Source organism: Anser brachyrhynchus (assembly GCF_964034855.1).
Source record: "Anser brachyrhynchus genome assembly, chromosome: 39".
Classification (NCBI taxonomy): domain Eukaryota; kingdom Metazoa; phylum Chordata; class Aves; order Anseriformes; family Anatidae; genus Anser; species Anser brachyrhynchus.
In genome coordinates, this window is record NC_137732.1 from 174,867 (window position 1) to 189,775 (window position 14,909).

General features: G+C 69.8%; 2 protein-coding genes across 3 annotated transcripts; both read right to left on the minus strand.

Annotated features, from left to right (window-relative positions):
• Window positions 1-1,149: 1,149 nt before the first annotated feature.
• Window positions 1,150-5,830, minus strand: FBXO46 (F-box protein 46). Of its 2 annotated transcripts, none has more exons than XM_080571822.1 (2): window positions 5,611-5,830; window positions 1,150-3,149 (listed from the first exon to the last, which is right to left on the minus strand). In XM_080571822.1, exon 2 carries the CDS (start codon window positions 3,090-3,092, stop codon window positions 1,323-1,325), a length of 1,770 nt encoding a protein of 589 aa, XP_080427948.1. In that variant the 5' UTR covers window positions 3,093-3,149; window positions 5,611-5,830; the 3' UTR covers window positions 1,150-1,322. The 2 variants fall into 2 exon arrangements, with proteins under 2 accessions (XP_080427948.1, XP_080427949.1); XM_080571823.1 differs by lacking the exon at window positions 5,611-5,830 and adding an exon at window positions 5,010-5,288.
• Window positions 5,831-6,463: 633 nt separating this feature from the next.
• LOC308184627 (gastric inhibitory polypeptide receptor-like) lies at window positions 6,464-14,762 on the minus strand (the record flags this gene model as incomplete). Its single annotated transcript, XM_080571840.1, has 12 exons — window positions 6,464-6,687; window positions 6,864-6,926; window positions 8,380-8,518; window positions 9,952-10,040; window positions 10,147-10,216; window positions 10,352-10,412; window positions 10,514-10,673; window positions 11,260-11,407; window positions 11,500-11,605; window positions 14,103-14,231; window positions 14,339-14,448; window positions 14,542-14,762. 12 exons carry the CDS (start codon window positions 14,760-14,762, stop codon window positions 6,517-6,519), a joined length of 1,467 nt encoding a protein of 488 aa, XP_080427966.1. The 3' UTR covers window positions 6,464-6,516.
• Window positions 14,763-14,909: the final 147 nt, after the last annotated feature.

The window sequence follows — 14,909 nt, forward strand, 5'->3', positions numbered from 1 at the left end:
CCCAAAGCGCCACCACTGGCGTGATGTCCCCATGGTGCCACCACCCCAAAGTGCCACCACCCCACGGTGCCACCACCGACATGATGTCCCCAGGGTGCCACCACCCCGCAGAGCCACCACTGGTGGGATGTCCCCACTATGCCACCACCCCGCAGAGCCACCACCCCAAAATGCCACCACCAGCGTGATGTCCCCACGGTGCCACCACCCCAAAGTGCCACCACCGGCGTGATATCCCCACAGTGCCACCACCTCGCAGAGCCACCACTGGTGGGATGTCCCCACTATACCACCACCCCGTGGAGCCACCAGCCCAAAATGCCACCACTGGCGTGATGTCCCCAGAGTGCCACCAGCCCAAAGTGCCACCACCGGCATGATGTCCCCACGGTGCCACCACCCCATGGTGCCACAGCGACGTGATATCCCCCCAGTGCCACCACCCCAAAGTGCCACCACCAGCATGATGTCCCCACGGTGCCACCACCCCAAAGTGCCACCACTGGCGTGATGTCCCCATGGTGCCACCACCCCAAAGTGCCACCACCCCACGGTGCCACCACCGACGTGATGTCCCCACAATGCCACCACCCCATGAAGCCACCACCCCATGGTGCCACCACCCCAAAATGCCACCACCGGCGTGATATCCCCATGGTGCCACCACCCCATGTTGCCACCACCCCAAAGCCCTACCACCCCACGTTGCCACACTGACATGATGTCCCCACGGTGCCACCACCCCACGAAGCCACCACCCCACAGTGCCACCACCCCAAAGTGCCACCACCGGCGTGATGTCCCCATGGTGCCACCACCCCAAAGTGCCACCACCCCAAAGTGCCACCACTGGCATGATGTCCCCATGGTGCCACCACCCCAAAGTGCCACCACCCCACGGTGCCACCACCGACGTGATGTCCCCATGGTGCCACCACCCCATGAAGCCACCACCCCATGGTGCCACCACCCCAAAATGCCACCACCGGCGTGATGTCCCCACGGTGCCACCACCCCAAGGTGCCACCACCCCACGGCGCCACCCCCCCAAAGCCCCACCACCCCACGTTGCCACAGCGACGTGACGTCCCCACGGTGCCACCACCCCACACACCCCCACTCCTCTCCCCACACCCTCCGCGTCTTTCCTTTTTCCTTCTTTTTTTTTTTCATTTTTTTTCCTTTTTTCTTTTTCCATTTTCTTTTCCCCACCCCCTCCTGCGCCCCTCCCCGTCCCCTCCCGCCTCGGCGTCCCCCTCCCTCAACGCCGTCGTCCCCCCAGAGGTGCCGCCGCCGTCGTTGCCGTCGCCGCCGTCGCCCCTTCACCTGCCGTCGTCGCGGCGGGCGGCCGGGTGCACCCAGTTGTTGTCGTGCAGCCCCACGCGGCAGCCGGGCGCCTCCTTGTCGGGGCGCCGGCAGCACATCCAGTAGGAGCGGCCGTAAGGCAGGTCGTGGTGGTAGGGCTTGGGGTGCCAGCGGCACAGGGACACGTCCCCCTTCTCGTAGCGCTTCTTGCACTGCTTGCAGGGGTCGTCGCGGTACAGGGGGTCGCGGTTCCAGCGCGAGTCGGTGGCCTGCACCCCGAAGGTCTCGATGATGGATTTGAAGTAGTGGCACGAGCACTTGAGGGCGGCCAAGGCCTGCGTGGGCAGGTAGCTGAAGATCTTCACCATCACGTGCTCGGGGAGCAGCAGCATGTACTGCCGCGGCTCCAGCAGCCGCTGGATCTTGAAGCGGATCTCCAAGAAATCGTGCGAGACGTGGCGGTACAAGCGGCACAGCGAAGGGTCCGGCGCCGCCGCCGCCGCCGCTTCCTCGGCCGCCTCCGCCGCTCCCGGCCCGACCTCGGCCGCCTCCTCGGCACCCGGCAGGAGGAAAAGCTGTCCCGGCGGCGGGTCGTCCTGCGGCGCCGGCAGCCTCACCGTCTCCTCCTTCATCTTCTTGGCGCTGTCCTTGCCGAAGAAGACGCACTGGTCCACCACCCCCGTCACCACCACGTCCACGTGGAAGCCCGACACGCAGTCCCGGGACGACGACGCCGCTGCCGCCGACGCCGCCTCCCCGCCGGACCCGTCGACGGCGTCCGGCTTACCGGCAGGCGCCGTCCCCTCGCCGCACCCCATGTCCACATCGGGGCCGTCGCCGTCCCCTTTGGGTGCGGCGCTGGCCAGGAGGAACTCCACGTTGTTGGGCAAGGCGTCGCGGGACGGGCTGATGAGCTGGTACAGGTCGCAGGTGATCTTGTCCTTGGCGCGGGCGCCACCGGCGGCCCCGCACCCCACGAAGACGCAATTGGGGCGCCCACCGCTCGCCGGCTCGGCCGGGGCGGCTCCGGCGCGGGTTTCGCGCCCGCTGGAGATGCGGAAGGCGATGCGCACCTCGCCGGGCGCCGGCGCCACGGCGGCAGCGGCGGCGGCGGCGGCCGTAGCGGCGCACTCGGCGCCGGGGTGGCACAGCCCATTGTGCCGCGCGCCGCCGCGCTGCCGCGACTCGAAGTGAGCCACGGCCTCGGCCACCCGGCTGCAGTCGGCGCCCGCCGCGGGCGCCTTGGCCTCGCCGCCCGCCTCCACGAAGACCACGGGCGCCGCTGACGCCGCCGCCGGCGGCGGGGGGAAGCCCTGCAGGGCCAGCGCCGTGCGCTGCTCCACCAGCGCCACCATCTCGGCCACCGAGAGGAGGTCGGGGGGCTCGCAGCCCGCCTCGCCGTCAGCCCCCGCTTTGCTCTTGCCGGGGTGGTGGCAGCGCCGGCGCCGCTTGGCTTTGGAGCTCTCGCTGCCCCAGTTGCCCTTCACCTTCATGGTGCTGGCGCGCCCGGGGCCGCCGCACTGGTGGGCCACGAAAAAAGCCACCTTCTCCTTGGTGTTGCCGGGCTTGATGACGTACCAGGTGTCCAGCAGCACCCGGCCCTCGTCCGACGGCGCGGCGGGGGCCGGCGGGGTGTTTTCGGATGGGGCGCGGGGACCGGCGGGCTCCTCGGTGGCACGGCAGGGTTTCTTGGTGGGGCCGGGGACCGGGCATGGCTTGTTCTGGGTGTAGGTGCCGAAGGGTCGCGGGCACCAGAGCTGCAGCTGGGGGAAGGCGTTGGGCTCCATCAGGGCTGCATGGCACGGCCGCCGCGTCGCCGAGCTGGCCGGCGCCCGCGCCCAGGCCTGCGGAGAGATGCGGGGACGTTAGCGGGGTCGGCGGGGACGGGGCGGGACAACGCGGGGCTGGCGGGGACAGTATGGGGCTGGGGGGGGCGGGGTGGGGACAGTATGGGGCTGGGGGGGACGGGGTGGGGACAATATGGGGCTGGTGGAGACAGTATGGGGCTGGTGGGGGCAGGAAGGGGACAGTATGGGGCTGGGGGGGATGGGGTGGGGACAATATGGGGCTGGGGGGGCAGTATGGGGCTGGTGGGGACAGGATGGGGACAGTATGGGGCTGGGGGGGACAGGATGGGGACAGTATGGGGCTGGGCGGGACAGGAAGGGGACAGTATGGGGCTGGGGGGGACGGGGTGGGGACAATATGGGGCTGGGGGGGATGGGGTGAGACAGTATGGGGCTGGGGGGGACAATACGGGGCTGGCAGGGAAGGATGGGGACAGGGCAAGGCTCCTGGGGACAGTATGGGGAGATGAATGAGGCCAGCAGGGACGGTATGGGGACAAAGCAAGAATCCCGGGGACAGCATAGGGCCATGAATGAGGATGGCGGGGGTGGCTTGGGGACAGGGTAAGGCTCCTGGGGACAGTATGGGGACGTGAATGGGGATGGCAGGGACAGCGCGGGGCCAGTCTGGGGCTGCTTGGGACGGTGAAGGGGCTGGTGGGGACAGTATGGGGACAGCAGGGACGGTATGGGGTTATTAATGGGGCTGGTGTGAACGGGACAGGGCTGGGGAAGGGCTGGTGGGGACGCTACAGGGACAATAACGGGGCTGGCAAGGGGGGTATGGGGACAGCGTGGGGCCGGTGGGGTCAGGATGGGGAAGTTAATGGGGCTGAAAGAGGGACGTGAATGGGGCCGGTGGGACGGTGTGGGGACATGAATGGGGCTGGAAGAGGGACGTTAATGGGGTCAGTGGGACGGTATGGGAACATGAATGGGGTCGGTGGGACAGTATGGGGACATGAATGGAGCTGGTGGGATGGTACGGGGACATGAATGGGGCTGGAACAGGGACATTAATGGGGTCAGTGGGACGGTGTGGGGACAGGAATGGGGCTGGAAGAGGGACACTAATGGGGTCGGTGGAATGGTATGGGGACATGAATGGGGCTGGAAGAGGGGGGACATGAATGGGGCTGGAAGAGGGACGTTAATGGGGTCGGTGCGATGGTATGGGGACATGAATGGGGCCAGAAGACAGACATTAATGGGGTTGGTGGGACGGTGTGGGGACATGAATGGGGCTGGAAGAGGGACGTTAATGGGGTCGGTGCGACAGTACGGGGACATGAATGGGGCTGGAACAGGGACATTAATGGGGTCAGTGGGACGGTATGGGGACATGAATGGGGCTGGAAGAGGGATGTGAATGGGGCCGGTGGGACGGTGTGGGGCCATGAATGGGGGCTGGAATAGGGTCATTGTTGGTGGGACGGTGTGGGGACATGAATGGGGCTGGAAGAGGGACGTTAATGGGGTCGGTGCGACAGTATGGGGACATGAATGGGGCTGGAATAGGGACATTAATGGGGTCACTGGGATGTAGGGGACATGAATGGGGATGGAAGAGAGGCATGAATGGGGCCGGTGGGGACAGTGTGGGGCCATGAATGGGGCTGGAAGAGGGTCACTAACGGGGTCGGTGGGACGTACGGGGCCATGAATGGGGCTGGACCAGGGACATGAATGGGCCCAACCCCGGCAGTGTCCCCAAGCCCCGCCCCTCACAAGCCCCGCCCCCCGCGGCCCCGCCCCCCGCGCACCTGCCCCGGGCCCCGCCCCCAACCCCGAAACCCCGCCCCCCGCGCACCTGCCCGAGGCCCCGCCCCCCCGCGCGCTCTCGCCCCGCCCCCTCACCGGCGCCACCGGCTCCGGCCCGCGGGGGGGGGCGCGGGGGGGCCCGGCTCTTAAAGCGGCCGCGGTGGCCGCGCGGGGGGTGGGCCCCGTCCGGCGCGCGCCGCGCGGCCCTTTTAACCGCCGGCCGTTTGTCGACGGGGGCTGCGCGCGGCCCGCAGCCAATCAGGGGGCCGCGCTCGGGCCATGCCCATATATGGACGGCGGCAGCGCGGCGGCGGGCGGGCGGGAGCTCCGCGCGGGGGCGTGGCCAAGGAGGAGGAGGGCGTGGCCAAGAGGAAGGGGGCGGGGCCAGCTCCCCCCCGCCCTCCCCAGGGCCCCGGGGACGAACCCGCGCCGCGGCCCCCGCGCGCCCCCGCCCCGCGCGCGCCCCCGCCCGGGCCCGGCCCCGGGCCCTCGCCCCGAGCCTCCGCTGCGGGCCCCGGGCCCGGAGCCGCCGCTGCCGCCGCCGGGCCCCGCCGCCGAACCGGGCCTCGGCAGGCCCCGCAGGCCGCAGCCCCGGCCCCGCCGCTCCCCGCCGCCGCCGCCGCCGTTACCCCGCCGCCGCCCCCGGCTCCGGGCCCCGCCCGGCCCCGCCCGGCCCCGCCGCCCCTCCCCCGCTCACCGGGCAGGTGCCGGGCGCGGCCGCTCCGCCTCTCCGCGCCGCTTCCGGGGTGCCTCGCGCATGCGCACGGCCGCCGCGCTCTGCGCGTGCGCCGCGGGGGAGGGGGCTGATGGGAATTGTAGTTCCCTGCCCGGCGGCTCAGTCCGCGCGTGCGCGGTGCGAGCAGCGGTTTACCTGGCGCTGCTGCGCATGTGCGCCGGGGCATGCTGGGAAGTGTAGTCCACGGCTGGGGGGGATAATCTTGGGACGGTGCCAACCCCCCCCAATAACGCCCCCCCCCAGTGCCCCCCCCACCCCCCCGGCGGCGCAGATATGACGTCACACGAGCCACTGCATTACGTCACACCTTTCTTTGGGGGTACAAAGCTGGGGCTAAGCAGCCCGGGGTACCCTGTGACCCCAACCCCACCCCCCCCCCCAGCACCCATAGGTGACGGTGACCCCCCCCCAAACCCCCCCGGCACCCAAAGGAGTCAGGGACCCCCCCCCAGACCCCTCCCCCAGCACCTTAAGGTGTCAGGGACCCCCCCCATATTTCCCCCCCCCCAGCACCCAAAGGTGTCTGGGGCCCCCCATCCCCCAGACCCCTCCCCCAGCACCTTAAGGTGTCAGGGACCCCCCCCCCCAAGATCCCTCCACCAGCACCCAAAGGTGTCAGGGACCCCCCCCCCAGACCTGTCCCCCAGCACCTTAAGGTGTCAGGGACCCCCCCCAGCACCCAAAGGTGTCAGGGGCCCCCTCAGACCCCCAGCACCCAAAGGTGTCAGGGGCCCCCCAGACCCCTCCCCCAGCACCTTACGGTGTCAGGGACCCCCCCCCCAGCACCCAAAGGTGTCAGGGACCCCCCCCCAGGCCCCCCAGCACCCAAAGGTGTCAGGGGCCCCCCGCCACCCTCAGCAGCAGCTCTCAGCAAGGGGGTGCCCCCCGGAGTCGCGGGGCACCGGGTGAGGCCCCCCCACGGCCACGTAGCGGCGGGGACCCCGGGGGGGACCCCGGGGGGGCCCCCGGTGGGCCCCGGGGGGGGCAGGGGGCGCCCAGGCGGCACCGCTGCCACCCGCGCCGCACCTCCGCCTGCACCTGGAAGGGGGGGGCACGGCGACACGTCACGACCTCCCCCCCCCCCCCGACATGTCGCGATATCACGCCGTCGTGACACGAGTCGTGACGCGGCCTGGCACCTCCCGGCGCGGCGCGATATGTCGCGACATACGCCCCCCCCCCCCCCCCATGTCGCGACGCGTCGTGACACGCACCTCCTTGTTGACGAAGCAGTAGAGGACGCTGACGATGAGGCCCTGGGGAGGAGGCACCTGGGGCTTGGGGGGGGGGGGGGGGGTTCGGGGCACCCCCCCCGCCTGACTCGGTACCCCTCTGCCCCCCCGCTGCCCCCCCCCGCACCCCCCATTCCCCATTGCCCCCCCATTACACCCCCCTGCCCCCCATTACCCTCCATTGCCCCCCCATTGCCCCCATTGCCCCCCTCTGCCCCCCCACGCCCCCCACTGCACCCCTATTGCACCCCCCTGCCCCCCACACACCCCCATTGCACCCCCATTGCCCCCCCCGCACCCTTTGCCTCCCCCATTGCACCCCCCTGCCCCCCATTACCCCCCCATTTCCCCCCAATTGCCCCCCTGCCCCCCCATTGCCCCCCTCTGCCCCCCCACCCCCATTGCACCCCCTGCCCCTCCCACCCCCCATTGCCCCCCCCAACCCCCCCGACCCTAATTGCCCCCCAGCCCCCCCATTGCACCCCCCCATGCCCCCCATTGCACCCCTTGCCCCTCTCACCCTCCCATTGCCCCCCCCAACCCCCCCGACCCCAATTGCCCCCCTGCCCCCCCATTGCACCCCTCTGCCCCCCCACGCCCCCCATTTACCCCCCCATTGCACCCCCTGTCCCCCTCACCCCCTCCCATTTCCCCCCCCGCCCCCCGACCCCAATTGCCCCCCTGCCCCCCCACTGCCCCCCTTCCCCCCCCCACCCCCCTTTGCACCCCCCATTGCATCCCCCTGCCCCCCCATTACTCCCCCATTACCCCCCCATTGCACCCCTCTGCCCCCCCCATGCCCCCCAATTACCCCCCCATGCCCCCCAATTACCCCCCCATTGCACCCCCCACGCCCCCCTCACCCCTCCCATTGCCCCCCCCGACCCCAATTGCCCCCGACCCCAATTCCCCCCCGACCCCATTGCACCCCCCTGCCCCCCCATTACCCCCCCATTACCCCCCCATTGCCCCCCTGCACCCCCCATTGCCCCCCTCTGCCCCCCCACGCCCCCCATTACCCCCCCCATTGCACCCCCATACCCCTCCCACCCCCCCCATTGCACCCCCCCGGCCCTCCCATCCCCCCATTGCCCCCCCCCAACCCCCCCCGACCCCAATTGCCCCCCTGCCCCCCACTGCACCCCTCTGCCCCCCCACGCCCCCCATTTACCCCCCCATTGCACCCCCTGTCCCCCTCACCCCCTCCCATTGCCCCCCCCCACCCCCCCGACCCCAATTGCCCCCCTGCCCCCCCATAGCCCCCCTCTGCCCCCCCACACCCCCCTTTGCACCCCCCATTGCACCCCGCTGCCCCCCAATTACCCCCCCATTACCCCCCCATTGCCCCCCTGCCCCCCCATTGCCCCCCTCTGCCCCCCCCACGCCCCCCATTCCCCCCCCCATTGCACCCCCTGCCCCTCCCACCCCCCCTATTGCCCCCCCAACCCCCCCCCGACCCCAATTGCCCCCCCCTGCCTCCCCCCCGGGCCCCCCCCACCTGGCTGGAGGAGAGCAGCAGCTGCAGGAAGAGGCGCACGAGGCGCACGGTGCCGCCCGCCTGCTCCTCCGCCACCAGCGCGAAGGCCACCTCGTGCACCCCCAGCAGCGGGATCAGCGTCAGCGTCGACTTGGCCAGCCTGCGGGGACACGCGGGGGGACGGGGACACGCGTGGGGACGCGCGTGGGGACGGGGACGCGCGTGGGGACGCGCTCGGGGACCTTACAGGCACAGGGAACGCGCCTGGGGTCGTTACGTGGGTGGGGGCAGGCATGGGGACACACGTGGGGGCACACTTGGGGACATTACATGGATGGGGATAGGCATGGGGACACACTTGGGGACATTACACGGATGGAGAAGGGCATGGGGACACATATGGGGACACACGTGGGGACATTACGTGGATGGGGGCAGGCATGGGGACACACCTGGGGACACTTCTGTGGGCATTATGTGGATGGGGACGGGCATGGGGACACACTTGGGGACATTACAGGGATGGGGACAGGCATGGGGACACCTGGGGACACACCTGGGGACATTACATGGATGGGGACACACCTGGGGACGTTACATGGATGGGGACAGGCATGGGACACTCCTGGGGACACCTCTGGGGACATTACGTGGATGGGGAAGGGCATGGGGACACACCTGGGGACATTACACGGATGGGGACGGGCCTTGGGACACACGTGGGGGCACACTTGGGGACATTACACGGATGGGGACAAGCATGGGGACACACATGGGGACATTACAGGGATGGGGACAGGCTCAGGTGTCCCTGTACACATCCCAGTGTCCCCGTGTCCCCAAGCACATCCCAGTGTCCCCACGCACATCCCGGTGTCCCCATACACACCCCGGTGTCCCCATACACATCCCGGTGTCCCCATGCACACCCCCGTGTCCCCATGCACACCCCGGTGTCCCCATGTCCCCACGCACATCCCATGTCCCCATGCCCCCACGCACACCCCAGTGTCCCCATTCACATCCCGGTGTCCCCATACACATCCCAGTGTCCCCACGTCCCCATGCACATCCCAGTGTCCCCATACACACCCCGGTGTCCCCATGTCCCCATACACATCCCGGTGTCCCCACACACATCCTGGTGTCCCCATGCACATCTCGGTGTCCCCACGCACACCCCCAGTGTCCCCATACACATCCCGGTGTCCCCATGTCCCCATGCACATCCCGGTGTCCCCATGCACATCCCGGTGTCCCCACGTCCCCACGCACACCCCAGTGTCCCCATGCACATCCCGGTGTCCCCACGCACATCCTGGTGTCCCCACGTCCCCACGCACACCCCAGTGTCCCCATGCACATCCCGGTGTCCCCATGCACATCCCGGTGTCCCCACGTCCCCACGCACACCCCAGTGTCCCCATGCACATCCCGGTGTCCCCACGCACATCCTGGTGTCCCCATCCCCATCCTGGTGTCCTCATACACATCCCAGTGTCCCCATGTCCCCATACACATCCCGGTGTCCCCATGTCCCCATTCACACCCCGGTGTCCCCACACACACCCCGGTGTCCCCGCGCGTCCCCACCTGACCCTGCAGTCCCCGCGGGCCACCTGATGCGCCCGCACTTTGGCCACCAGGATGCGGACGATGCGCACGAACACCACAAAGTTCACCTGCGGCGAGGGGAGGGGACGGGGACAGGCGGTGACCCCCCCCCCCCCGTGCCGTGTCACCCCCCCCCCGTGCCGTGTCACCCCCCCCCCGTGCCGTGTCACCCACCGCCACGGCCATCAGGATGGGGCAGCGGATGATCCACCACACGGCCGCCTTCTCGTTCCTCTCCCAGCACCTGTGCGCGGGGACAGAGCTCGGCGGTGTCCCCTCCCCTCCGTGTCCCCCGTTGGGGACACCGCCCTGGGGACAGCGATGTCCCCTCCGTGTGACAAAACGAGGGGGGGGGGACGGGGGGCGCGAGGGGACTCACCCCTCGTTCTCGTAGAGGTAGCGCACCACCACCCACGGCACCACGAAGAGCACGGGGGCCCCTGCGGGGACGGGGTCGGGGACGGGAGTCGGGGACCGTGGCTTGGGGACAACTGGGGACACGGGGGGGGGACACCACACGACGCGTGGGGGACGGGCTCACCCCAGCCGAGGAGGAGGAAGGCGGGGAGGCAGCGGTCACCCGAGAAGGTGGCCAGGACCAGCAGCTTGTGGAGGAAGAGCCCCTCGGCCAGCAGCCACCCGTAGTTGGCGCCCACGCAGTACTGGGTCAGCGCCTGCGCCAGCCGGCACCCCGCCACCGCCTGCCGGGGGACGCCACGGGGACACCGGGCTGGCACCGGTGGCACGGTGGCATTGTCACTGTGGTGGCACCAGCAGCGTGGTGGCATTGCCAGCGTGGTGGCACCAGCAGCATGGTGGCACCAGCAGCACGGTGGTATTGTCACTGTGGTGGCACCGGCAGGGTGGTGGCACCAGCAGCATGGTGGCATTGCCATCGTGGTGGCACCAGCAGCACGGTGGCATTGTCCTTGTGGCACCACGGTGACATAGCCAGCGTGGTGGCACCACCACTGTGGTGTCACTAATGTCCTGGTGGCCCTGCCATCGTGGTGGCACCAGCAGAACCAAGACGACGATGGCACCCACCGCCACCGTGGTGTCACTGATGTCACCGGTGGCCCCGCCGCCGCGGTGACACCGGGAGCACCGACGTCGCGATGGCGGCGCCGCCGTGGTGGCACCGGCACCCACCTCGGGTACCCCAAACTCTTGCCTTTCGCCCCTTACGGGTTCCCCCCCAGCGGCTGCTCCCCCCCAGCGGGTGCTCCCCCCACCACAAGGGTGCCCCCCCCCCACGGGTGCCCCCCACCCATGGGTGCCCCCCACCTGCTGGCTCAGCAGCTGCAGCGGGTCGCCGAGGCCGGGGCGCAGGTGGCGGTGCAGCAGCGCGTCCCGCGTCAGGATGGCGCCCGCCCGCAGCACGAAGGAGAGGAAGAGGTTGGCGTGGATGTAGTTGCGGGTGCAACGCAGGCGCCTGCGCGGGGGGCGAGGGGGGCCTGGGCAGCACCCATGGGTGCCCAGCAGCACCCGTGGGTGCCGCTGGCAGCGCCTCCCCTCCCCCGGTACCTGAAGAGCAGCAGCAGCAGCAGCGCCAGGAGGAGGGGAGACGAGGGGACAGGGAGTAGCCCACGGTGTAGACCAGGCGGAACTGCTCCAGCAGCCAGGCGTGCTGCTGTGGGGGACGCGGGGGACGGGCGTGGGGGACACCGGGACGGTGTGGGGACCACCGGGACGGCGTGGGGGGGACAGCAGGGACGGCGTGGGGGACACCGGGGACGGCGTGGGGGACGTGGCGACGGCATGGGGACATGGGGACAGCGGCAGGATGTGGGGGACAGCGGCGGGGGGACACCAGGACGGTGTGGGGACATGGGGACGGCGTGGGGGACGTGGGGGACATTGTGCGGACATGGGGACAGCGTGGGGACACCGGGGTTGGCAATGGGGACACCAGGACAGAGTGGGGACATGGGGACAGCAGAGGGGCACTGGGACAGCGTGGGGGACACCGGGACGGTGTGGGGGACGTGGGGACAGCGGCGGGATGTGGGGGAGGTGGCGTTGGGGACACTGGGGATGGCGTGGGGGACACCGGGACGCCGTTGGGGACACCAGGGACGGCGTGGGGATGTGGGGACAGCAGCGGGATGTGGGGAGGCAGCGTGGGGGACACTGCGATGGCGTGGGGGGACACCGGGACAGCGTGGGGACACTGGGCCGGCGTGGGGGGACATGGGGACAGCGTGGGGACATGAGGACAGCAGAGGGGACACTGGGACAGCGTGGGGGACACCGGGCTGGCGTGGGGGACATGGGGACAGCGTGGGGGGACATGAGGACAGCAGAGGGACACTGGGGACAGCGTGGGGGACACCGGGCTGGCGTTGGGGACATGGGGGACAGCTTGGAGACACCAGGACAGCAGGGGGGACATGGGGAGACAACATGGGGACACTGGGGGGACAGCGTGGGGGACACCGGGACGGCAGGGGGGACATGGGGGACACGGTGGGGACCACAAGGATGTCACGGGGAGCTGCGGGGGTGCTGGGGGACATGGTGGCACACCCGGATGGGGCACGAAGCGTGGCACGGCACGGAACGGCACAGCGTGACATGGCACAGCGCGGGATGACAAGGGACAGTGGTCACAGCGTGACACGGCACAGCGCAGGATGGCACAGCACGGCACGGCACAGCACGGCACGGCAAGGGACAGTGGGGTCACAGCGTGACACGGCACAGCATGGCACGGGAATGGCACGGTGTGACGTGACACAGCATGGCACGACAAGGGGGACAGTGGTGACAGTGTGACGTGGCACAGCACGGCATGGCACAGCATGGCACGGCATGACATGGGCACAGCGTGACGTGGCACAGCATGGCATGAGAGGGGGGACAGGGGGTCACAGCGTGACACCGGCACAGCACGGAATTGCCACAGCATGACACGGCACGACGTGGCATGACACGGCACGATGTGGCATGGCACACTGTGACACGGCCCGGCGTGTCACCGCATGGCACGGCACGGCGTGGACACAGAACGGCACGGCGCGCGACACGCAACGGCGCGACATAAAATGGCACGGCACGGCGTGACACGGCACGGCACGTTGTGACACGGCACACCATGGCATGACACAGCACGACGTGGCATGACATGGCACGACATGGCGTGGCACACTGTGACACGGCATGGCGTGTCACCGCATGGCATGGCATGGCATGACACAGAACGGCACGGCATGGCGCGACACGCAACGGCGCGACCATAAAATGGCACGGCACGGGTGTGGACACGGCATGACGCGTCGTGACACAGCACGACCATGGCATGACACACTGTGGACATGGCACGGCGTGTCACCGCTTGGCACGCCACGGTGTGACACAGAACGGCACGGCACGGCGTGACACGCAACGGCGCCCACATAAAAATGGCACGGCACGGCGTGACACGGCACGACACGTCGTGGACACAGCACAACATGGCATGACACAGCACGACGTGGGCACGACATGGCACGACATGGTGTGGCACACTGTGACACAGCACGGCGTGTCACCGCATGGCACGGCACGGTGTGACACAGAACGGCACGGCACAGTGCGACACAACGGCGTGACATAAAACGGCACGGCGTGGCGTGACACGGCACGGCACGTCGTGACACGGCACGACGTGGCATGACACAGCACGACGTGGCAACGACATGGCATGACATGGCGTGGCACACTGTGACACAGCACGGCGTGTCACCGCATGGCACGGGCACGGCGTGACACAGAACGGCACGGCATGACATGGCACGGACGGCACGGCATGACACGGACACGACATAGCATGGCACACTGTGACATGGCCCGGCGTGTCACTGCATGGCATGGCACGGCGTGACACAGAACGGCACGGCGCGACACGCAATGGCGTGACATAAAATGGCATGGCACGGCGTGACATGGCACGACATGGCATTGCACGGTGTGACACAGCACGGCATGTCACCGCACGGCACGGCACGGCGTGACACAGAACGGCACGGCGCGACACGCAACAGCGTGACATAAAAACGGCACGGCGCAGCGTGACACAGCACGGCACGTCGTGACACGGCACGGCGCGTCGTGACATGTCGCGGCCGCGCCGGCCGTCGCCACCCCACCTGCAGCGGCTGCTCCTGCTCCAGGTCCTCGCACTGCGAGTGGTCCCTCCAGGGCCGCGCCCGGTGCCGGTCCGGTCACCCCACTGCCCGTCGGGGCCGCAGCGCCGGGCCCACCACCCCCGCCCTGCACTGGCCCACCGCCGCCACCACCACCGCGTCACCGGGGGGGGGCCACCGCCGCCGCCGTGTCCCCCGTGTGTCCCCCCAAACCCCCCCCAACACAGTGTCCCCCTTACCTCGGTGGTGCCAGGGCAGGTACCAGGGGCAGGGGACGGTGGCGGTGCTGTTGGGGGGCGCGTCCCCCCCAGCACACGTACATGTCGAAGCTGCGGTTGCAGACGGGGACCTGGAGGTGGGGGGGGGGGGGGGTCCGGTGTTTGTGTGTCCCCCGGCCCCCCCCCCCCAAATTGTCCCCCACCCCGTGTCCCCCTCCTCTCACCGGGTGCCGGGGGGTCGAGGCGCAGGCGTAGCTCGCAGGCGCGCCGGTACTGCTGCCAGGCTGCCAGCGTCGCCTGGGCCGAGCGCGTCGCCCTGCAAGGTGCCCGCTGCCACCACCAGGGCCACCGCCACGGGGACACCGCCGCGGGGGACGCCACCGTGGGGGACGCCACCACGGGGGACGCCGCCACGGGGGACCACCGCCACGGGGGACACCGCCATGGGGACGCCACCATGGGGACAACAATACGGGGGCATCACGAGGCTACTACTGGGGCCACGGTGGTGCTACCACCCATGGGGACACCACCATGGGGACGTCACGATGGGGACACCACCATGGGGGGACGTCACTATGGGGACATCATT